Source organism: Canis lupus, chromosome 10 (genome assembly GCF_011100685.1).
Source record: "Canis lupus familiaris isolate Mischka breed German Shepherd chromosome 10, alternate assembly UU_Cfam_GSD_1.0, whole genome shotgun sequence".
Taxonomy (NCBI): domain Eukaryota; kingdom Metazoa; phylum Chordata; class Mammalia; order Carnivora; family Canidae; genus Canis; species Canis lupus.
Window position 1 is genome coordinate 49,783,925 of NC_049231.1, and position 23,710 is coordinate 49,807,634.

The window sequence follows — 23,710 nt, forward strand, 5'->3', positions numbered from 1 at the left end:
CTTCTCCCTCTGCCTATGTCTCTGCCTTTCTCTCTGTGTCTCTCATGAAGAAATAAATAAAATCTTTAAAAAAAGAAAAAAAAAAAGAAGAAGCTCACAAGAAACATCAGAGGGCTGGGCTGGGGCAGACCAAAGAGTGTTCATTCACCCTTTTTCTGTATCTTCTTGATAGCCAAAAAGCCCTGGGGGATCCTGTGTTAGTGCCCTTGCAGTAGAGCCTGCAAGTCCTTGAAGAAGTTACCACCTGGTTGAGGAAATAACACTGACACTAAAGTCATTAAAATAGTAGAAAAATAGTAGCAATATAATTTAGGGTGTGACATAAAGTCTTCTCAAGACTAGAGATTACCTGGTCCAGATTGCCTCCTTGGCACTCTGGACATTTTGAGCCAGATAATTCTTTGCTTGATAGGGAGTGGACGTTGGAGGCTGTCCTGTGCATTGTAGAATATTTAACAGCATCACAGTATCTACCCACTAGATGCCAGTAACAGGCTCCCTGTTTTAGTTGTGACAATGATAAATGTCTCTAGCCATGGCCAAATGTCCCCTGGTGGGTCAAAATTGCCTCCAGTTGAGAACCACTGCTCTAGTGTAGACCCTGCCCAATCATCTCCATATGATTAATGTCTACAGACTGAAGGCATCACAGGAAGTCAGAAGAGGGAGAGATGATGGTGGGCCGGAGGAGCCTGGTTCTTGGAGGAGGAGGTGGCCACAAGGATGGGTAGGATTTGGCTAATCTAGTAGAAGGACAATGCTTCAGATAGAGGAAACAGTGTGCCAAAGGCAAGGGCATCCCCCATGTGGTCATGCAGGTGTGCTATGGCCAAGTGTCCCACGGAGGGGACAAGTGGGAGCTGAAATGCAGTCCACCCTCCCCTGGCCAAGCCATTGTTCTGGGTGCTGGGTTGTGTCAGTCCAGAGGAAGGGGAGCCTTTTCTTAGTACAAAGGTATCTTGTATGTCCCCCACCTTATGGGCTCCTGGTACTGTATATGTCCAGAGGGGGCCTTTTTCTTAAAGATTTTATTTATTTATTCATGAGAGAGACAGAGAGAGAGAGAGAGAGGCAGAGACACAGGCAGAGGGAGAAGCAGGCTCCATGCAGGGAGCCCAACATTGGACTCGATCCCAGGTCTCAGGATCAGGCCCTGGGCTGAAGGCAGCGCTAAACTGCTAAGCCACTGGGGCTGCCCAAGGGGGCATTTTTCTAATGACACACAGGCGCCACAGAGGCCAGCCAAGGCCCCACAGATGAGCACAGCTGGGATGGAGAGGAGAGGCAAACCAGCGAAGTAGCCAGCACTCCATCAGGGGCTCTGGCTTTCTCTAGCCCTGGTTGGCCCCACTGCACCCCTCTGCACTCTAATTGGTCTATGGGGACCCTGTCCTGCCCTGCAGAGGTCCTGCACAGAAGAATGAGAAAGAAGTTCTTTCAAGAACTCAAAGTAGGGACGCCTGGGTGGCTCAGTGGTCTGTCTGCCTTTGGCTCAGGTTATGATCCCGGGGTCCCTGGATGGAGTCCTTTACCGGGCTCCCCGCAAGGGAGCCTGCTTCTCCCTCTGCCTGTGCCTCTACCCACCCCCTCTCTCTGTGTGTCTCTCATGAATAAATAAATAAAATCTTTAAAAAAAAAAAAAAAAGAGCTCAAAGCAGGCTGAACCAAAGGAGAAGGAAAGCTCTGAGAGAAGAGGCTGGATCTGGAGACCGACCACAGCTGGTGTCCATGGGTTCGGGTCACTGCTACTGGGGCTGACCGCCCCCCCCCACCCTGCAGAAAGGCCCTGCACAGGAGCAACCACTCCCCAGGGAGGACCTTCTACCCAGAGCCCCCCATCTCCTGCAAAGAGACTTTCAGAACTTCCAGGAACCCCTGGCCCCATCACTTCGCCTTCTTTGCCCATCCATCCAGCTGTGGCCCAGTACAACCCAGGGTGCAGGTGCTCCTGGGGATACACGAAGATCGTCACAGGCCATGTATTTGGTGTGGGTCATTTAAAGAGCCTCACAGGACGAGCGCTCAACCTCCACCCCGGCTTTCCCCTGCTGGTGTCCTGCCTGAGCTCACAGAGGTCAGAGGTCTCGGTCCAGGGGTGCTGCTCATTCCCCTCCTACTTCTCATTTTACAGTCACCCTTCTCCCACCTCTCAAAAAGAAAGGCACACCCCTCACCCATGCCAAATCTTACCATGGTGCATTGGCTTAGGGAAAAACGTATGCGCATCAAAGCTACACTCTAAATCCAGGCATCAGTGTTGAGGAAAGGAATGACTGATGACTGGGCAAATCAATGAGGTTCTAATTCTTTGCTTTCATTCAAAGTGAAAGAGAATCTCTTCTAGTTGTCAGCTGATAGATTCTTAATGACCCACCCATATGGTCGTCGGCATATAACTCAAAAAGAATTTCTAAAATTGATTGACAAACTCCTTATACTTCTTTGTACTTACATACGTGAAAAGGTTCCTGAGCTCAGCTCTCACATCTATTAAAACACACACACACACACACACACACACACACACACACAAGAATTAATGCTGAACCCTGACCTCATCTAGCAATGAGTAATATTCATTCATGGAAACAGGAACTAATTGGGGCAGGAAAAAAGCTTTATCTCATTAAGAAATGTATTTCCAATTAAGCTTTATTCTTTATGCTTCCTTAGTATCTATTAAAATCCCTAATGGCATTTGTTTTGATTGTGGACTAGTTGTCATGGTACAAATCGAGAGAACATATTCTCTTAACATTTCGAATCTATGGTCACAGGAAATTTAAAAACTTAATTCATTTTATATACAAAGCTTTTGGAGAGAAGTATGACAAGGTGGTACATAAAAGTCATCCGATCATAAAAATATATGAGGATAAAATTATGTAGGAAAAGGAGAATGGAAATATAAACTCGAGGAGAAAAAAGAAAGATGACATTTTTTCCTACTGTTATAAACTTCACGTGTTTTTTAAAAGGATGGCAGTGAGTATGCAGTGGCTATAGTATTTCATTTGGAAATATTTTTCAGAGCTCCAAAAGCAGTTTTATTTTCCTTTTTTTATATAAATTTATTGTTTATTGCTGTTCAATTTGCCAACATATAGAATAACACCCAGTTCTCATCCCCTCAAGTGCCCCCCTCAGTGCCCGTCACCCAGTCACCCCCACCCCCTGCCCTCCTCCCCTTCCACCACCCCTAGTTCGTTTCCCAGAGTTAGGAGTCTTTCATGTTCTGTCTCCCTTTCTGATATTTCCCACTCATTTTTTCTCCTTTCCCCTTTATTTCCTTTCACTATTATTTATATTCCCCAAATGAATGAGACCATATAATGTTTGTCCTTCTCCGATTGACTTATTTCACTCAGCATAATACCTTCCAGTTCCATCCACGTGGAAGCAAATGGTGGGTATTTGTCATTTCTAATGGCTGAGGAATATTCCATTGTATACAGATACCACATGGCAGTTTTATTTTCCAATGTCAGTGTTTGCACACACCAGAGGGCTCACCCTATGTAACTACACTATAAAAAAAAAAAAAAAAAAAAAAAAAGAATGCTCCCACAAATGTGCAAGGGGAGTACCTAGAGTTTCAGGATTCTCTGAGGAGTCTGCAAGAAAAACTTTAGACCCTGCCCCCCTAAAGGCCCGCAAACCTGGCTCTTGGCTGCAAGGAAGGGTGCCTAGAATGAATGCAGAGTTGAGGGCGTTGAGGGCGTGCTGGAAGCTGGGGGCTCTGCCTGGCGCTGGGTTGGTGGGCCAACCAAATGGGCCAAGGAGATCTCCCTCCATCCAATCAACACTTCCCTCCTGTCTTGTTTACTCATTTTATTTTAAGCATTGCTCTGAAATACCGTCGTCGTCTCCAAAAAGACGTCCCGCCAGGCGGGTGTGAGCTGGGCCCTGGTCGCCCCGCCGCCTGCAGCGCTGGCTCCCCCGGGGACCCCGGGGCGCCCCCGCCGGCCGGGCACCCTGGGTTCCGAGCTCGTCTCACGCCCAGGGGGGCGGCCCTGAGTTCTGTCACCTGGGCCCCCGTGTGCACAGCGCCGGGCACCGAGCCTGGCCTGCAGGACCCGGTTGCGGGCAGCAAATACTCGCGAGCCGCGCGGTGGCATCTTCCCGCCCGCCAGGGATGACACGAGTCTGGACTTCCCAGCGTCGCCCTTCTCCGCGCCCAGGGCACCGAGGAGCGTCCCTAAGTCCCCAGGGGCTCCTTTAGGGCCGGGCCCGGGAGGGGCGGTGAGGACGCGCTCCAGGGGCGGGCGGGGAGGGGGACCTACGAGGGCAGGCCCGGGTCACCTGCCGCCGCGCTGTCACTTCGCTGCACTTACGAGGACGCTCCAACCCAGGCGTCTCTCCCTCCTCCCTGTCCGCCGCGCTGGCCCCTTTCACACCAAGGGATCGTGTCTAAAGTCTAGGACCCTGAAGGGTCTGGCTTCAAATGCAATGATGTAAGGGCTGGGAGAGAAAGGAGGGGAGTGGGGGAAAAAGAATCCGAGATTGAAAGCCATGCCTAAGCCCCGTTTCTTTAAGATCTCTTCTGCCAAAGCAATTTGGCATAGGCATTAAAGAGTCGTTTAAAAATCGTCACACCCTTAACCCATTAATTCCAGTTCTAGGATGCTTGCCCATGGAAGTAATCTGGGGCAAAGGTTTAGGTACGCAGACACCACTGCCTTGTGATGGAAACTTAAATATATATACATATTATTCCATTGATTGAAATATCACTGTGAAATATGAAAAAAAGAAAATAACCGTATTTGGATGGTAGAGTTATATGTGATTTATAAAACTTTTTTTGACATCTGTAATGTATTCTTTAATTTCTTGTATAATAAAATTTTTTCACCGAGTTAAGTTTCAGTTATCAAACAATAATCAGGCGGGTGTTTAAAATGGTGATTTTTCAAGAATGTATCATGGCAAAAAAAAAAAAAAAAAAAGAATGTATCATGGCATGGAAAAAATGACCATAGGGAATATTTGTTGAGCACTTACTATGTGCCAGATGTTCTGCTAAATGGTTTATACAGATTCTTACAACCATTGGAGACAGATTTTATTACTGTCACTCTTCTAAAACCTGTGGCCCAGAGGAGGAGCTTGCCTAAGGGTGACTAGCAAATATAGTGTGAAAATTGAGGTGTAGAGTTTATCCAAAGGGCTTAACTGAGTAAGTGGCAGAAATAGGATTTAAACTTAGAGACTCTGAACTGGGAGCCCAGGCTCTTAACTTCCCTGCCACAGTGTGCAACACTGTATGCATCAATAGGCCAGTAAGGTGTATGCACACAAGTGACCCTCCTCCCAATATATGCATAGAAAAATAATTGAAGGACAGACTCGACATTTTCACAAGGGTATCTCTCAGCGGAACAATTACCTGTGATTTAAATATTCTTTATACTGGATATTTAAATTTTTCAACAATGTGTGTGTATCGATTTAACAAGTAGACAAAATGTTATATACAGATTGATTCCACTAAAAAGTCATGTGCTAATTGCAGCACTATTATCATAAAAACTTGAAAATAATTCAAATGTCAATTACTGTTTCAATAGTTAAAATCGATTATAAAAAATATTAGGTGCAATAATTTGTAGGCATTGAAAATGAAGCTTATAAAGACCAAGTGATTCCATATGTGAGGTGCAAAATGGTAGGCATATCATGTGTAATTATTTGAAATATCACTGTGAAATATGAAAAAAAGAAAATAACCGTATTTGGATGGTAGAGTTATATGTGATTTATAAAACTTTTTTGACATCTGTAATGTATTCTTTAATTTCTTGTATAATAAAATTTTTTCACTGAGTTAAGTTTCAGTTATCAAACTTTGTATGGAACACATGAGCATCTCTTTGCCTTTCTGTCTTATATTTCAATTCACTGCCAAAACACCCCAATAAGAACAGGCATTTTCTCTCTCATTTTACTGATAGGAAAATTAAGGCATATAGTAGGTGAGTTTCTTTTGCTAATCTAGCAAATGAATGGCAACCCAGGGGATAGAATCCAGACCTGCAATTCCCCACCCCGGGGCTCTGACCTATAAACAACACAGATTCTCTTAGATAAGGACTGCATGGTGCCTTGATGGAGAATAGAAAACACTATTATTAAGACCTCAAACTGAGATCCAAGTTTGGATTCTCTCCAGTGGGCAAGAGCCTGAAGACAGGAAGTATGCCCTGTTGATGCTCTCTGTGTCCCAAGTGGGACTGCCCAAGGCCTAAGGCTTTCTCCCACTACTCTCCAAACCCCTGCACCCACACCGACACCACACCCAGCCAGTCTTGTTCCCAAATGCAGGCTCCCCAAAACATACCCTGCCCTTGGTTGGAGAGAGGCCAGTAGATTTACAGTTTATCCTCTCCCAATGCCCCTTAGGGTACAGCCCTGCCCATGGCCCAATGAAAGGGGCAGGGACCCCAGATGCTAGCATGTGTGGCACCCAGTAGGCATGAGAAGGAAGCCTAGAAAGAGAGGTGAGAAGAGATCAAGTGTCATCAATAGGGGGTGAAGCCAGTGGGAAGCTAGGGGGCTGAGGGGTCTCAGGGAACTTGGTCATCGGGCCCTGGCTGTTCACTTAACAGATGGAGATGTGACCTGCCAGGGTCACACAACAGCCAGAGAGAGTAGGAGTGAGTCCAATCCAAAGCCCAAGGGAATCAGTGGAAGACCAGGCTACGATTCCAGAGCCAGGTTTCATTCATTTAAAAAATACCCAGTGCCATCCTTGCTTACCAGATCTTTCTGTTCGTATAGGGCCCGAGTCAGTACGTTATTATCCTCAATTTCACCCCCTTAGGGGTCAGTGACCCTCATGGCTCAAATGGGAAAAATCTAGCAAGTCACAGGAGAGGGAACAACTCCCTCTCCAGAAAAATGAACCCAATCTCCAATACATGAAACAAACCAATGGGCTGAGAGTCCAAGGGTGTGTCCAAGTCCAAGGATCCCAGAGTCAGGAAGAGGCAGGGTTTGAGTGGCCCAGAAAGGGGGGTGTGCTATAAAGAGCTAAGAGAAAAACAGAAGTTCCCCTAAGTACAGTAAGCGTGCAAAGTGCTTAAGAAGTGGTGCTAAGCCCAGGTTTAGCAGTCCTCGTGGCAGGGAAGCATCCTTAAAAAGGAGGAAGAGAGGGGGGTGTTTGGATGGGGCGAGTTGTGCAAATAGTGCATTTAAGTTCTGGCAACTGAAGACCAGGATGATGCTACTGGTACTTTCTGTAAGGAAAGGAGATGTCATTTGGGGATGTAGCCCCGAATGCCACAGGGAGCCTTTTAGGGAAAAGTACAAAAAGCATTGCCTAGAAGGAGACCTGTCCACCTGTCTGAGCTGGTCGATGACCAGATATTTGCTTCCCTGCTTCTGTGGGGTCCAAGCAGTTTCTTTGGAACAAAGCAGGAGAGGGGCAAGTGCTGGACAGAGAAGCTGGGGCATTTTACACCGTAAAATGAGCTCCTGTCACGCTTCTGCTGCTCTGGGTGCTGCAGGTATGGCTCCTTCACTGCCACCCCAGTACCTCTCTTGTGAAGCAGCAGCTGAAGAGACTGCACGCTGCCCGGGGAGGCAAAGCCCCAGGAGGCAAAGGTCCAGGAAGGAATCAAGCCTGAGAACCACCATCACCTTCATTTGGAGGCAGAGGCCTGAAGGTTCCTTGGAGCACTGTGAGGTTAAGGGGCCTGCAGCACTTAGCTCACTAACGAAAGCCAGTCGCGAATGACAGGGTTTGTCAATGAGGCAGATCAGATTCTGATTTAAAGGGCTGCCAGTGGGCCCAGGAAGTGAGCAGGAGTCCCACATCGGGCTCCCTGCGTGGAGCCTGCTTCTCTCTGCCTATGTCTCTGCCTCTGTGTGTGTGTGTGTCTCTCATGAATAAATAAATAAATAAAATCTTTAAAAAATAAAAAAATAAATAAAAACTGCAATCTGGGTGCGTCACATCCTGACTCCAACGGCACAGCTTCCACTCTTCTTCCATTTCCCCTCCCCATTCCTTTATTGTACATCAGGTGTGTATGTACACAGGTGTATTGCATCTTTTTAAACAAAACAGCCAATGGTATGTTTCAGTTGACAGCAAATGGAGGTGAGATGGGGAAAAATAATGATTGTATGAAAATAGCCCCTTTTTCCTTTAGTGGCCTGCTCCTGTGGCTCTTACCTTTATACCCCAGTAAGTTCGTTTGTCCTCATCGTTTAACAAAGATAGAACAACATGTAAATTCTTACAGACTTTCTTCGACTGAAGATTTTAATGTTTTTCATTTATCATTGTACAACCAAGGACAATTTTATAATTTTGTAAATTTTATAAATTATAATTTTTTGCATGTAGCTGTTACATGTGGGGCCACCGTCTTTAAGTAGGGATAAATTATTCTAAAAGAGGGATGCCTCGGTGGCTCAGGGGTTGAGCGTCTGCCTCTGGCTCAGGTCGAGATCCCGAGGTCCTGGATCAAGTTCTGCTTCTCCCTCTGCCTATGTCTCTGCCGCTCTCTTTGTGTCTCTCATGAATAAATAAATAAAAATCTTTAAGAAAATTGTTCTAAAAGAAATAGATCTTAGTATCCTTTCAAGTCAAGTGTCTTGATGTTTAAATAAACTTTTTGTTTGAAAAAAAACAAAAAGCAAAGTCATGAGCCTTCCATGCTTGCAAGCCCTAAATGAACTCCCATTGTACTTAGAATAAATCCAAATTCCTTAAATGCCACCCACAAGACCCAATATGATCTCACACTGACCCTTCTCTCTCCCCTGCACTCATTTAGTGAAGCCCCACTGGCCTTCTCTCTACTCAAGTCAGCAGAGCTTTTTCTGCCTGGTGCTTTATATCTGTGGCTCCCTCTGCTCAGAATGTCCTTCCTTCTGCTCACCTTCCCCTCTGCTGTAGGCAGGACTGGCTCCTTCTTGTGCTATAGGTCCCAGAGCCCAATGCGAACAGGTCACAGAAGGCCTCACCGTCCAAAACCCTTGACTTCTTCATCACACTTAGATCACCTGGAAATCACCAGTTGTCTGCTTGCTTGGTATCCCCTCCCGAGCCCTGGCCCCTCCCACTTGTGGCTTCACCATCCACATTAGAATGTTCTAGAACGTTCCTTTGTGAAAGCTCTCGGAGCAGTAACTACAAGGGATGCAGTGCTTGGCAGAGCGCTTGCCATTTGGTAACCATGCAGTAAATATTTGTGGAATGAATGGATGAATGAATAAGAGGTCTGCTGATTTGAGTTTAAGTGACTGCAAGGAAACCCAGGACTCAAATTCCAAATAAGGAAAGATGAGAATCTTCAAATATTCCCTGTTGTTCTCCCTATTCCAGTTGAGTGCCAGCACATCTTGCTCAATTCCATCATCCCAGGTGTGTGTGGGGGTGGGTGAGCTGGACCAAGGGTCTGCTACCACGGTCTCCACGAGCTGGGACCCCTCTTGCTGTATCTGGAGGGGGGAGTGCAATAGCCTGGTTCCCAGTGAAAGGGATGCTGTCCTGCAGGAAAGGCCAGTGGGTGAGCTGGGGGACTGTACGGGAGCATGGGGTGCTCTGACAGTGAGGGTCTATCATGCTTTGGAACCGAGTGTTAGGAGGAGAGGGTGGGAAGAGAGACTCCATCCTTTCCCCCTGCTGTCAACAGGCATGATTTCAGAGCTGAGGTAATGGACGGGGAGGGTACAGCGAAGGACACAGAGGAGGGCAGAGGAAGGAGGCAAAGCCTTGTGCAATTTCCTGGGGGAGCTCAGTGAAGGGCTGCACTTGCTCCCCAGAGGCATGGGGAGTTGTGGTTGGCCCAGAATAGATCTGCTGACCCACTTCCGGGGGTCCTGGGACCCTAGAAACAGAGAGGAAGCCCTGCAGTATCTTCCATCTGCTGCTCTGCTTTCCCTGCCTCCTCCGAGGCTCCAGCACAGGCTCAAATGTCCCCTCCATTTCTGCCTCTCCAGGCAACTCAGGATTGGAATTAAACATATACTTTCCCTCTACCGGGTTACCCCTGGCACCGGGATTCCTGGGTCCCTGGGGCTGAGGTCTCAGGGAGGGGCAGAGCCTGGCTCTGGTGGGCCCTCAGATTCCCCGGGCCCTCCGCCAGCAGGGAAAGAGGGTGCAGAAGCAGCCTCGCCCCAAAGCACAGCCTCTGCAGCAGCAGCAGCAGCAGCAGCAAACAGCTTCCCTTGCACCTCGGGAGGAAGTGTTAATGAGGAGGGCCCTAGGGAAGGGGTGTGCCTGCCTGCGGTTGTAACAGTTTGCTCCTTTCAGCTCGCAGGGACCGAGTCCCTTACAGGAGGTGCACGCCTTCTTGAGGGTGGGACAGTTAATGCTACTAGAGAATGTGTGGACATTGGTTTGGGGTGGGTTTTTTTTTAAGATTTTATTTTTTTTTAAGTAACCTCTGCACCCAACATGGGGCTGGAACTCACAACCTGAAGATCAAGAGTTGTCTACTCCATTGAGCAAGCCAGCCAGGTGCCCTGATTTGTATCAGTCAACTAATGGAAAGTGCCCAGTGCAAGCATTTCTTAATCAAAGAGCCCTGCAGGAGGGCAGCTGTCAGAATGGTGACAAGCAGCCTACCCTACGGGTCAGGGCTAGTGTTGAAGCCTGAGCTTTGCCTCTCCCATGGTGGAGGCCCCTGAGGAGGACCCAGGCCCTCTCCAGCCCCTGCCTTTGCACCCAGGTCCAAAGCAAAGCCCCTCCCATTTGTTCCCCACCCCCACCCCCCAGGGAAGCAAAGAAAAGCGATAAACCCACAGTTTCCTTTGGAGGCAGGGGACAGTCCTGCTTGAGCTCAGTCTCCGCCCATCTCGCAGCTCCCCCCCACCTCACGCCCCCCCACCCCCCTCCCCTAGGAGCAGTATAGGATCCTCCTATCAAGCACCATCCCCTGATTACAGTCCTGGCACTCTTCCCTTGGCCCCCATCTCACACACTTGCCTCATTCTTTTTTTTTTTTTTTTTAAACATTTTTTTTAATTTTTATTTATTTATGATAGTCACACAGAGAGAGAGAGAGGCAGAGACATAGGCAGAAGGAGAAGCAGGCTCCATGCACCGGGAGCCCGACGTGGGATTCGATCCCGGGTCTCCAGGATCGCGCCCTGGGCCAAAGGCAGGCGCCAAACCGCTGCGCCACCCAGGGATCCCCCACTTGCCTCATTCTATGGCACTATCTATGGGTTGAAGAGGACAGACTCCGGAGGCCTCCATCCAGAAACCGGAGCCAGGCAGGAAAAGAATGTAACAACCAGAGACTTGGGTTCAGAACCTACTACGTGTGGCGTGCACCCAAGGTCAGCACTAAAATAACAAGGCAGCAGGGAATGCAGGAAGGAAGAATCAAAACACCGTCCCTGCTCCAAGAGAGCTATGTCTAAAATGATGGGCTGAGTAGAAAAAGCAGCTAACAGTAAATAAAGGTGGTGCATGGCAAGTCCTCACCAGGAACTGTATAGTCCTTGCAGCCAGGGACTGGGGGAGCCAGGGCTTCCTTGGCCACCAGCTTTTGTTTTGCTGAGGGGACATATGACGGTGGAGACCGGAGCCCAAGGGTTGAGAAGCTGAGAAGTTTGAGGAGAAAGAGAAAGTATCTAGCAACTCTGGGTGAGAGAAAAGTTTGGAAAAACAGAGAGATCTTTAAATGGGACTTAGAGAGGGGCACCTGAGTGGTTCAGTCCCTTAAGCATCTGCCTTCAGCTCAGGTCATGATCCCGGGGCCCTGCCCTGGGATAGGAGCCCCACTCAGGGTTCCCCACTCCTCAGAGTCTGCTTCTGTCCCCACCCCTACTTATGTTCGCTCTCTCAAACGAATACATCAAGTCTTAAATAAAATCAAATGAATGGGACTCAGGGTAATTGGGCCCCACAGGCACTCTGTAAAGCTCTCATCAACTTCCCATAAAACTTTCATAAAACCTACCTGTCAGTTGTTTTGGAGATGAATTCATGTCAGGGGTCCCAATAATGAATTGAAGGCAGCTCAGAAGGCCAGAGCTGGGGCAGGCCAAGAGGATTCAGATGCTCCTGCCTTACAGCAGGAAGTGGGGTCTGGGTTCCCGGGGAGGGAGGCAGCTGAGGGCCCAGGCAGCTGGGAAGGGAATGCTTTCTTGGCCTTGAATGAGAGAAGCGGGAGAAGGCTCTGAGGGGAAGAACACTCTTATAAGAAAAAACTGTAAGATGATGCAAAACTGACAGAGAGCCTCAAGCCTGGACGAGGGAAAGGATTTTCTGGGGGACAGGGCTGGGGCAGGGGCGGGGGGAGGGTAAGACGTAAGTCACTAATTCTAGTCTCTTCCAGCCTGTATATCAATGAATTTGACCTATCTCACAAAAGAACATAGAGTATTTATCATCTCTCACCTGGGCTGGTAAATAACCTTCAACTGGGCTCCTGCCTCCAGCCTCTTGGTCCCGCCAACATGTTTTCCACACACAGTGACACCAGCATCATCTTTTAAAAGTCCAGCTCTCATGGCTGCACTCCTGTTTAAAGTCCTTCAATGAACCCTCATCACCCACCCAGCAGAATTAGCCTAACTCCTGAGCAAGGCCCACTGCACCTCAGAATCTTCCCAGCCTCATCTGTGGTCACGTCCCCCACATCCCTCACGCTCCATCACACTCAACTACACTCAACTATGTGCAGTTCCTCTAACACAACTTGCTTTTTCATACCTCAGTGCCTTCGCATATCGCCCCCCTCTTTGCCCAAAGTACCTTCTTTGGCTCAACTGCCAGCACCCCAGAAGCCTTCTGGGACCTTCTCTTCCCATACCTTATATTCACAGTCCTGCTTAGAGGGCTCTGGGTTGGCACTGCCACGTTGTATCATTACCATGATCTTCATCCATTTATGTGTCAATAACTAAAGGACAGGACCAGACCGTACACACTCTTTGCAGCCTAGCAGCCAGCAAAGGGCCTAGCTCATTGCTGGCATTCAGAAAATGTTCAGCAAATGACTAAACTCTTAACTTAAAAAGACCACACAGAAGCACCCTTTGCAGAGACCGTCTAGCTGACAAAGACCCCCTTTTCTCTGAGAACAGCCCCCAGATGTCAGCTGGAGCGAAGGTGGACATCTGACCTGAGCTGGGCCCAGTGTATTCCTCCTCAGGAAAGTGGAATTGTAGAAGTTTGTTTCTGGAACTACAACACGTAAACTTTAGAATTATAAGCTTTCTGAGGCATGTATACTCCACCATTTGAGCTGTGCAATAAAGAAAGTCACCCCTAAAAGAAAGAAAATGAAGCACCAGGTAGAGGATTTCAGATAGCTTTCTGATTCCCAGGTGGTCCAGCCCTCTCCTGAGACTGTAAGAGATTCCTATCCCCAGGCTTTGTGAGACACCCTGATTTCTAATAATCGGTCTTCCACTTTGTGTTTTAGCTTTACAACATTTCTGTTCCTGACCACGTAAGCCAAACTTTGTCCTGGCAGAGTGGCTTGGGGTTTCTTTTCTTCAAAATCCTTTATTTTAATACATAAACCACGCTTGGGCATAGATTAATCTGTAAATTAACATACATATGCAGAAATAGCAACATAATTTACAAGGCTCAGTGCAAAAAGAAAACGTGGGAATCCTTTGTTCAGAAAGTACAATAAAAGGCCCTAAAATATAAAGCTTTTTCATTTCTTCTGCAGTCTCTCTTTTGATTCGTAATGGCACTTATTGGCTATTTAATGCCTAAGTAAATAAAGCCTAAAACTTTAAATCATTAACATGAATTTTATCATTTATCTTTACATTGTGCAATAAGTGTATGGAGAATCACCAAAATTATACACTCTGCATTTCTTGGCTTCTCCTGGAAGATGTCTCAAATTGACCAGAGAGATAAATCTAAGTCCCCCTAGGCACTGAGCTGTCTGATGGACTGGGATACTTTCTAGGACAAGTATAGACCCTCATAAAATCCCGAAGTTCCCAATCTGAGACTCAGGCCCTGCAAGCTTGACAACTTCTGGGTCTTTCCTTCCCACCAGCCTCCAAATCTATGTGCTATGCCTTGGCTGGGGTCAGGGAAGTCAAGCCAAATGGCTCTCATTCCAGTAGCATGGCTGACCCCATCCATAGCAGACAGGTGAATCCTATGGTCTTTAAACTTCCACACTCAGTACGTGGTGGGCAAGAGACTCGCCCTCAGCAAGTCACTTGCTGAATGTACCATGAAACTGCCATTCTGGGGCCTAGATGGCTGCCATTATGCCCAACTCTAAGACTCTGCTGAGCATGCACAAATCCCTGACCCTCTCTGCATGCACATCCAGCCCTCACCAAAGGCAGAAGGCAGCAATGCTGACTGGGTGAGGGAGGGAAAGTCTGGGTCTCAGGGCAGCAGCAAGCTGGAAAGTGAGTGGCCAAGAACCCATCCCATGAAGGAGGGTAGGCCATGGTAGTTGGTACCATGCATGAGCCAAGGCTCCATGCTCTTAGCACATGCTCCAAAGTCCCATCAGTCTTCACTTATAAAACACATTTTCAAAGATAAAACTAAGAATTTCAAATTATTGGCTACAGAGCATTAAACCCCAAATGCTGAGCTCTTTTGCACATGGAACCCTGTGGGACTATGCTGGTCATATGCCCATGAAGTTGGCCCTGTCACATGAAAAAGATCTCTAAACTTCATTAAATAGTGTAAGTACAGAAAGCTGAAGCAAAAGAAGGAAAACATATTTCAGATAATATTAAAGAATTTTAGAGCAGTCAGAAGACCCACAAAACTTTAATATCATTCACATCTCAACCAAAGGATAAGCTAAAGAGCAGATGTCTTTATTCCCTTCAACCTATACTATTGAATTGACCAGAAGATGTGGTATGTATGGATAAACCAGAATTAGATTTATAAGCATTTTCAGGTTTTATTCCAAAATACGCTTTTAGCTATTCAGAGGGCACTTCATGAAAGATAATAGACTCCTGTGAAAACAACAAAGAGGAGGAAACATTACTAGTTTCCTTTGCCCTAATAACTTAGGCTTTTAATGGCTTAGCAATTCAACATGAGCTTCACTTCACAGAGGCTTATATAAAGAACTTTCTGTTGGCATTGGCTCCAAACAAGGCCTTTCGTATTTCAGGCATCTTTTGTTGGGCTAAGAGATCCAGTCGACTTTCTAGGGTATTGGAAACCTTTATTCTCTGATTGCCACTGTAGACCTCCACACCTCCAGCTGCATTCATAGACAGGTGCACCTCTTGATCAACTTGGACTTCCACACATTTATGGGAGACTGCCATGTACTCAGGGATGGCTTTTAGCACTGCAGCCTCCACCAGGAGGAGGTCCTGTGGCCTGCAGCGTATAATTACCACGGGCTCCAGCAGCCGGAGCAGACCCTGGAGCACTAGTTTATCCAGGAGCCCCTGGTAGACTTCTGGGTCGGCCACAATCCTGCTGAGTCTCAGCTTTGCATCATTCAGCAACTCTGAGATGAGGTCATCTCGGGCTCTTAGGACTTTCAGCCTTGCCTGATTCCTCATGGTGGACATCTGGATTTTCTTGTGCTGCTCTATTTGCTTCTCCTTCTTCTCATAATACTCCATAATCTTTAGTCGTTGGGTTTGCACAAGGCGTCCTTTCTCAATATTGAACTCTTCCTCAGACTTGGCATCTATTTCTTCTGCCTTTTCATTGGCTTCCTGTTCAATGAAAGCCATCATGTGCTTAATCTGCTTCTGTACATCGCCATCACTTAGGGCCATGGTTGCTCCTGGAAAGGGAGGTAGAGGGAGAATTCGCGGGCCCTCTGGCTCCTTTGATTTAGGGCAGAATTTCAGGAATGACTTCAGAATGCCACTTCCTCAGCTATGGAGTGCAGAAGAGAGGAAAGGAGAGAGTGAGAGTCTGAAAGGAAGATCATGGAGACCATCTGTTCACTGCTCATTTCACAGATGAGGAAACTGAAGCCCAGAAAGGAAAAGCTACCTATCTGAGGTTATACCCTATAAGAACAGACAAAGAACAGATGTGAACCCGGATTCCCTGAATTTTACCTCTATTACACTCATCACTTTTTTTTTTCATCATTAAATAAAAAAAAAAAATAGGGTAGACTTAGTCCAAAAGTTTTTTACAGTGATGGCCTAAGACTCATATAGCAAATTGAAGGGCTGAAATGCCAAATTAATACAGAAATGGGAAGCATAAGCCCATTTTGGGTTGGAGAGAGCTGGGGAGAACCCTAAGACACTCGTGGTCAGACAGGATTAAATCCAGGAAGGCTGTCTGAAGGCAGAAGTGTTTCAAGATCATTCAAATAATACAAAGGTAGGGGGTCCCTGGGTGGCTGGCTGGTTTAGCGCCTGCCTTTGGCCCGAGGCGTTATCCTGGAGACCCAGGATCGAGTCCTGCATCGGGCCCCCTGCATGGAGCCTGCTTCTCCCTCTGCCTGTGTCCTTGCCTCTCTCTCTCTCTCTCTTTCTGTGTCTCTCATGAATAAATAAATAAAATCTTTAAAAAAAATAATAATACAGAGGTAGAATCCTGGTATGGTGGCATCTCGGAGAGAAGTAGGAGGGTTCATTGGAAGTGTTTTCCAAAACTAGGCATACATCTGAGTCACCTAGGGAAACTTTCAGAAATACAGATTTCCAGACCCCACTATAGACTACTGATTTAGAATCTCTGCCATTAGGGTCTGAAAATCCATGTCTTAAAAAGCCTTCTTGAGATGCTTAATGAGCTCAGAAAAATTATGAATAATTATAATAAAACATGAATAAAATAAGACTAGCAACAGGGAAAGAAAATATTTTAAAAGAACCAAACAAATTTTGGAGCTAAAGAATATAACTGAATTGAAAAATTCACTACAGGAGTTTTCAACAACAAACGGTTTGGAGAAGAATGAACCAGCAAATTCAGAGACAAGTCATTTGAAATTATCCAGCCAGAGATACACATAAAAAAAAAAAAAAAAGGTAAGAAAGCCTAAGAGACATCTGGGATATCATTAAATGAATCAATATATATTAATATGGGAGTTCCAGGGACAGAAAGCTTAGTGGAAGAAATAATGGCCAAACACTCCCCAAGTCTGAGGAAGGAGATGGACGTCCAGGTTCACAAATGAAAATGAGAAAGGAATCAGGCTGTGTCACTAAAACCAGTCAAAAAAAAAAAAAAAAGGAAAGCAGAAAGAGAGGAAGAGCGACAAAAAAATCTATAAGACATACAGAAAACAATTAACAAAATGGCAATAGCATGGTTTTCCTTATCAGTAATCATTTTAAATGTAAATGATTAAACTCCCTGGAGTGGCTGAATAATTTTAAAAAATCAAATATATGCTTAGATATTAACTGTAGATTTAAGCACACACATAGGCTGAAAGTGAAAAAATGGAAAAAGATATTCTGTGCAAATGGTAACCAAAAGAGAGTAGGAGTGGCTATACTTATGTCATACAAAATAGATTTTAAGTCAAAAACTGTCACAAGGAAAAAAGATATATAATAATAAAAGGTCAATTCACCAGGAAGATATAACAATCATAAATATATATATGCACCCAATATCAGAACACCCAAATATATGAAGCAAAGGGAACTGAAGAGAGTAAGGGCATCTGGGTGGCTCAGTCGGTTAAGCATCTGCTAACCTGGGATCCAGCTCCCTCTCCTCTGCCTGCCACTCTGACTGCATTCTCTCTCTCTCTCAAATAAATAAAAATCTTTAAAAATACATAAAATACTTTAAAAAAGGAACTGAAGAAGTAATAGACAGCAATGCAATAATATTAGGAGACTTTAATATCCCATTTCAGTAATGGATAGAATATCCAGACAGAGATCAAGGAAACAGAGGTGTTTGAACAAAAATATAGACCAAATGGACATAACAGACATATAGACATATCCAAAACAGTCCACCAACAGCAGTAGATCACACATTCTTCTCAAGTACACATGGAACATTTTCCAGCATAGGTCACATGAAGTCATAATACAAGTCTTAACAAATTTAAGAAGATTGAAATCATACCAAGTATCTTTTCTGACCACAATGGAATGAAACTAGAAATCAAGAGCAGAAGGAAAACTGGAAAATTCACAAATATGTGGAAATTAAACAACACACTCGAATAACCAATGGGCCAAAGAAGATATCAAAAGAGAAATTAGAAAATATCTTGAGACAAAGAAAAATTAAAACACAACGTATTGAAACTTATGGTATGTAGCAGAAGCAGTACTAAGAAGGAAATTTATAGCAGCCAATGCCTACGTTAATAAAAGATTAAAGATCCCAAACAATCTAACTCTACACTTCAAGGATCAAGGGGGGAAAAAAGAACAAACTAAGCCCAGAATTAGCAAAATAAAGGAAATAGTAAAGATTAGAGGGGTGCATTGTTGGCTCAGTTGGTTGAGTGTCTGACGCTTGATTTCACCTAGGTTTGTGATCTCAGGGTTGTGGGAATGAACCCTGAGCCAGACTCCACAGTGGGCATGGAGTCTGTGGGATTCTCTCTCTACCCCTCCCCGTTCGCTATGAAAGAAATAATGAAATAAAAAATAAAAATAAAAAATATAAAGATTAGAGCAGAAATAAATGAAACAATGGGGAAAAGGCAACAAAACTAAAAATTGATTTTTGAAAAGATAAAATTGACAAACCTTTAGCAGACAAAAGAGAGAGAGAGAGAGAGAGAAGACTCAAAATCAGAAATGACAAATGAGTACTACTGCAGCCACAAAAATAAAAAAAGATTATAAAAGACTATACTATCAACAGTTATATACTGACAAATTAAAAAACCCAGAAGAAATAAATTCCTAGAATTATACAACCCACCAAGACTGTGTTATGAAGAAACTGAAAATCTGAACATATCTATAACTAGTGAGGAGATTAAATCAGTAATCAACCCCCCCCAAACAAAAATCCAAGACCAGATGGTTTCACTGGAGAATTATACCAAAAATATAAAGTTTAATGCTAATCCTTCTCAAATGCTTCTAAAAAATTAAGGAATGGGAAATATTTCCAAGGTCATTTTATGAGGCAGGCATTATCCTGATACCAAAGTCAGACACTGTAAGAAAAGATGACCATACGCTAATATTCCTAATGAACATAGGTACAAAATCCTCAACAAATACTAGCAGACCCAATTCAACAGCACATAGAATCATACACCATAACCAAGTAGTATTTATCCCTGCAATGAAGGATAAAAATCACATGATCATTTCAATAGTTGCAGAAAAGCGTTTAACAAAACTCAACATCCTTTCATGAGAAAAACGTTTAAAAAACTAGGAATAGAAGGAAATGACCACAATATAATACAGGCCATATATGAAAAGCCCACAGCTAACATCATACTCAACAGTGAAAAACTGAAAGGTACAAGTCTTTCCTTTAATAAAGATTTAAGTCTTTCCTTTAAGAATAGGGAACAAAACAAGGATGTGCACTTTTGCCACTTTTATCCAACATATTATTGGAAGTCTTAGCAATAGCAATTAGATAAGAGAAAGAAATAAAAGATTTCTAAATTAGGGGGAAAAAAGAGGTAAAATGATCACATATCTTATATCTAGAAAATCCTAATGTTTCTACAAAAAAAAAAAAAAAGCAACTGTTGGAACTAATTAGAAAATTCAGCAAGTTTGCAGGATATAAAATCAACATACAAAAATCACTTGTGTTTCTGTACACTAACAATGAGTAATGCAAAAAGGAAATTAAGAAAAAAATCCTATTTGGTAAAATGCTAAGTGAAATAAGTCAGTTGGAGAAAGACAAATACCATGCGATTTCACTCATTTGTAGAATTTAAGAAACAAAACAGGTGAATTTAAAAAGAAAAAAGAGTCAAAAAACCAGACTCTTAAATACAGAGAACAAATTGGTTGTTGCAAGAGGAGCGGTTGGTGCCAAGATGAGTGAAACTGATAAAAGGAACTAAGAGTAATGAGCACTGAGAAATGTATAGAATTGTTGAATTCTATATTGTACACCTGAAATTAATATAACACTGTTAATTATACTTGAAGAATGAAAACTGAGTAAATAATGTATGCAAAGCACATAATAAGTGCTGTTATTATTTGTACTACTAAAAAAAGAAAAGAAAAGAATCCCATTTTATAATATCATCAAAAAGAACAAAATACTAGGAATAAACTTAAGGATGCTAAATGCTTATACAATAAAAACTACAAAACATTCTTGCAAGAGTAACTAAATAAAATACAAGTAAATGGAAAGACATACTATGTTCATAGAATAGAAGACTTAATATCAAGATGTCTATACTAACCAAAGCGATCTACAAATTCTCTATCAACGTCCAATGGAATTTTTTGAAGAAATAGAAAAAACAATTCTAAAATTCATACGGAACCACAAAGGGCCCTGAATAGCCAAAATACTCTTGAAAAAGGACAAAGCCAAAGGCCTCCCACTCCTGACTTCAAAACATATTACAAACCTATGATAATTAAGACAGTGCAGCACTGGCATAAAGACAGAAATATAGGGGATCCCTGGGTGGCTCAGCGGTTTAGCACCTGCCTTTGACCCAGGACGTGATCCTGGGGACCCGGGATCGAGTCCCACATCAGGATCCCTGCATGGGGCCTGCTTCTCCCTCTGCCTGTGTCTCTCTCTCTCATAAATAAATAAAATCTTTAAAAAAATAAAATAAAGACAGAAATATAGACCAATGGAACAGAATAGAGAGCGTAGAAATAAACCCACACATATATCATAACATGATCTTTGACAAAGGAGACAAGACTACACAATGGGGAAAGGACAGTCTTTTCAACAAATGGTGCTAGAGAAACTGGATAGCTGAATGCAAAAGAATAAAATTGGACCTTTATCTTACACCATACACAAAAATCAACTCAAAATGGATTAAAAAACTTAAACATAAGACCTCAAGCCCATAAACTCCCAGAAGAAAACGCAGGGTAAAATCTTCATAATACTGGTCTTGGCAATGATTTCTTGGCATGACACCAAAGCAAAGGCAATAAAAGCAAAATAGACAAACAGGACCACATCAGATTCAAAATTTGCACAACAAAGGAAACAATACATTGATGAGGCAACCTATAGAATGGGAGAAAATATTTACAAACCATACATCTGATAAGGGGTTAATATCTAAAATATACAAGAAACTCCTACAACTCAATAACAAAGAAAAAAGAAAAAAAATTTAATGGGCAAAGGACTAGATGTTTCTCCAAAGAAGACATACAACATATCCAGAAAGTATGTGAAAAAATGCTCAACATCCCTAACATCAGGGAACTTCAAATAAAAGCCAAAATGAGATATTACCTTACACCTGTTAGGATGGCTATTTTAAAACAAAACAAAACAAAACAAAAACCAAAAAACAGAAAGCCCGAGTGTGCCAAGAATAGAGAGAGATTGGAATTTGTGTGTTACTGCTGAAATGTAAAACGGAGTAGCAGCTATGGAAAATAGCAGAGTTTCCTCAAACAATTAAAAATAGGACTACTGTATGATCCAGCAACCTCACTTCTGGGTATTTATCTAGAAGAATTAAAATCAGGATCTTGAGGAGATATTAGCACTCCCATGCTAATCAGCACGGCAGCACTCACTATTCACAATAGCCAAGATATGGAAACAATCTAAATGTGCTTCCAATCAATGGATGAAGAAACGTGATATATACATAGAACAGAATATTATTCAACCTTTAAAAAAAAAGAAAATCCATTGCAACATGGATGAGTCTTGACGATGTTATGTCAAGTGAAAGAAGTCAATCACAGAAGGACAAATACTGCATCATTCTGCTTACGTGAGGTATCTAAAGTAGTCAAACTTGGAAGCAGAAAGTAGAATGGTGGTTGTCAGGGACTGGGGATGGGGAACATGGGCAATTATTGTTTAATGGATATAGAGTTTCAGTCATGCAAAATGAAAAAGTTCTAGAGATTTGCTGTGTGACCACGCAGATACAGTTAACAATACCGCATGATACACTTAAAAATTTGTTAGGAGGGTAGATTTTGTGTTTTGTGTTTTTTTACTACAATGAAAAAAAAAGAAAAGAAAAAAGACAATGCTGTCCCAGAATGATGCACTTCTCACCAAGCTCGGAGGTAAAACAACCCAGCACTTGTGATAAAGACCAAGATTTTGGGTGCGAAGTCTTAGGCAAACTGTCCCCTTGTTCTAGAATGTAATTTTTTTTTTTTAAAACTGCACTTTTTGTCAACAGAACACAATATTCTCTGCTTCTAAATAAGACAATTAAATGGGTGGTTTTTTTTTAAAGTCTTCCTAGGTAACCCTGCTTGGTTACCAGCTTTGGGAGCCACAACATCAGAGAGTGGGAGAGAATGGGAGATCTGGGAAGCCCCAGGTTGTGTTGGAGAGGCAGAAGTGTACCAGAAGAACCCTTACCCGGTGTCCTGCCAAGGGCCGGCCTTCGCTCTGGCGCCGGGAGTCTGCGCACGGAATGTGGAACTTGGAAGGCACGCTGGAACCTGGCACTGTTGCCTCCTTCTCTCTGCAGAAGACCCTCACAGCCAGACCCTGAGACTTGAATCCAAAAAGCCAGGCTGTCACTGGGGAAGACTGGCCAAGCCTGCCAAAAGGAGGCCAAGAGGGATTTCCTTGGCACACGGACAGGCTGGGGGCTACGCTCGCATCCTCGGAATCTCAATGAAGTTGGCACACGGCGGGCTCCAGCCCTGGGGTGGGCTCGCTTCATCCGGAAACAGATATGTGTGTGAACCCAGGCAGCCAGCCTGTTAATTGACTAATGAAAACTACAGCTGTCCTGTTGGCAGATCATGACCTTCTTTCCCTGTATGTGGGTCGCACGGGAAGCCAAATCCAAAGGTCGTTTCATAAGAAATCAGAGGAAGCAAAATTTGCCAGATGCTCTTTAAGAGTGCCACACCCACCACAGGGGCGCTGGGCTGGGGTCAGGTCCGGGTCCGGGAGGGAGACATCCTTCCCAAGACTAGATGGGGCCTACGTGGGCACCGCCGGCTTCCACGGCTTGGGTGCTGGGGTCAGACTCCTGGAATTTAGATCCTAGTTTGGCATTTACTACTTCCGTGACTTTGGGGAAGCAGCTCACACCTCAAAGCTCCTGTTTCTTCATCTAATAGAAATGACAAGAGCATCCATGTGGTAGGATCATCGTGAGCATCAGATGGAAGAAGCGGATGTTTAGCCTGACGCCAGCTGCGGGGCTCTTTTTCATGCCTCCTAGTTGTCGTTCTCATTCCTACTACTGTTATCACTAGCTCTTCTCTGCTTTAGGCTTCACGCTCATCACGGTCACTCTTTGTGTCTATGTATATATAGAGTACTTAGGACTGATTTGATTTCCACTCCCAAAGTAAGTGCAAGCACACGCACATCTTGCCTCCTGGTATTAGACTTAGTAGGCCCGCCTGGAGCTTGGGAACCTCCCAACACTCTGTGGCCCCCTTACCCATGGTCTCAGGTGACCAGCCATAACCTTGGTGATGGTGGTGGAGTTCTGAATTCCAGGGCTCTTTGGGTGGGGAGGCAATAGAAGTCATCACACAGGCCGGCACCCAGGACCATCCCTGAACCTGCTGTCCCTAGTTCCTGCCTCCCCCTGCCCTGCAACCTCAAAACAACTTGTCCTTGCTGGGCCTGACAGCAGCTGCCGGGCAGGGCAGGGCTGAAAGTCAGGGATTGAGCAAATGT

General features: G+C 44.4%; 1 protein-coding gene and 1 long non-coding RNA gene across 2 annotated transcripts; both read right to left on the reverse strand.

Moving 5' to 3' along the window:
* Positions 1–8,243: 8,243 nt before the first annotated feature.
* LOC111097847 lies at positions 8,244–9,082 on the reverse strand. Its single transcript, XR_005365225.1, has 2 exons — positions 8,892–9,082; positions 8,244–8,524 (listed from the first exon to the last, which is right to left on the reverse strand). It is a non-coding gene; the product is annotated as an uncharacterized LOC111097847 (long non-coding RNA).
* A 5,774-nt stretch (positions 9,083–14,856) lies between these two features.
* ATP6V1E2 (ATPase H+ transporting V1 subunit E2) lies at positions 14,857–23,455 on the reverse strand. The gene is made up of 2 exons (XM_038551206.1): positions 22,424–23,455; positions 14,857–15,823 (listed from the first exon to the last, which is right to left on the reverse strand). Exon 2 carries the CDS (start codon positions 15,718–15,720, stop codon positions 15,040–15,042), a length of 681 nt encoding a protein of 226 aa, XP_038407134.1. The 5' UTR covers positions 15,721–15,823; positions 22,424–23,455; the 3' UTR covers positions 14,857–15,039.
* Positions 23,456–23,710: the final 255 nt, after the last annotated feature.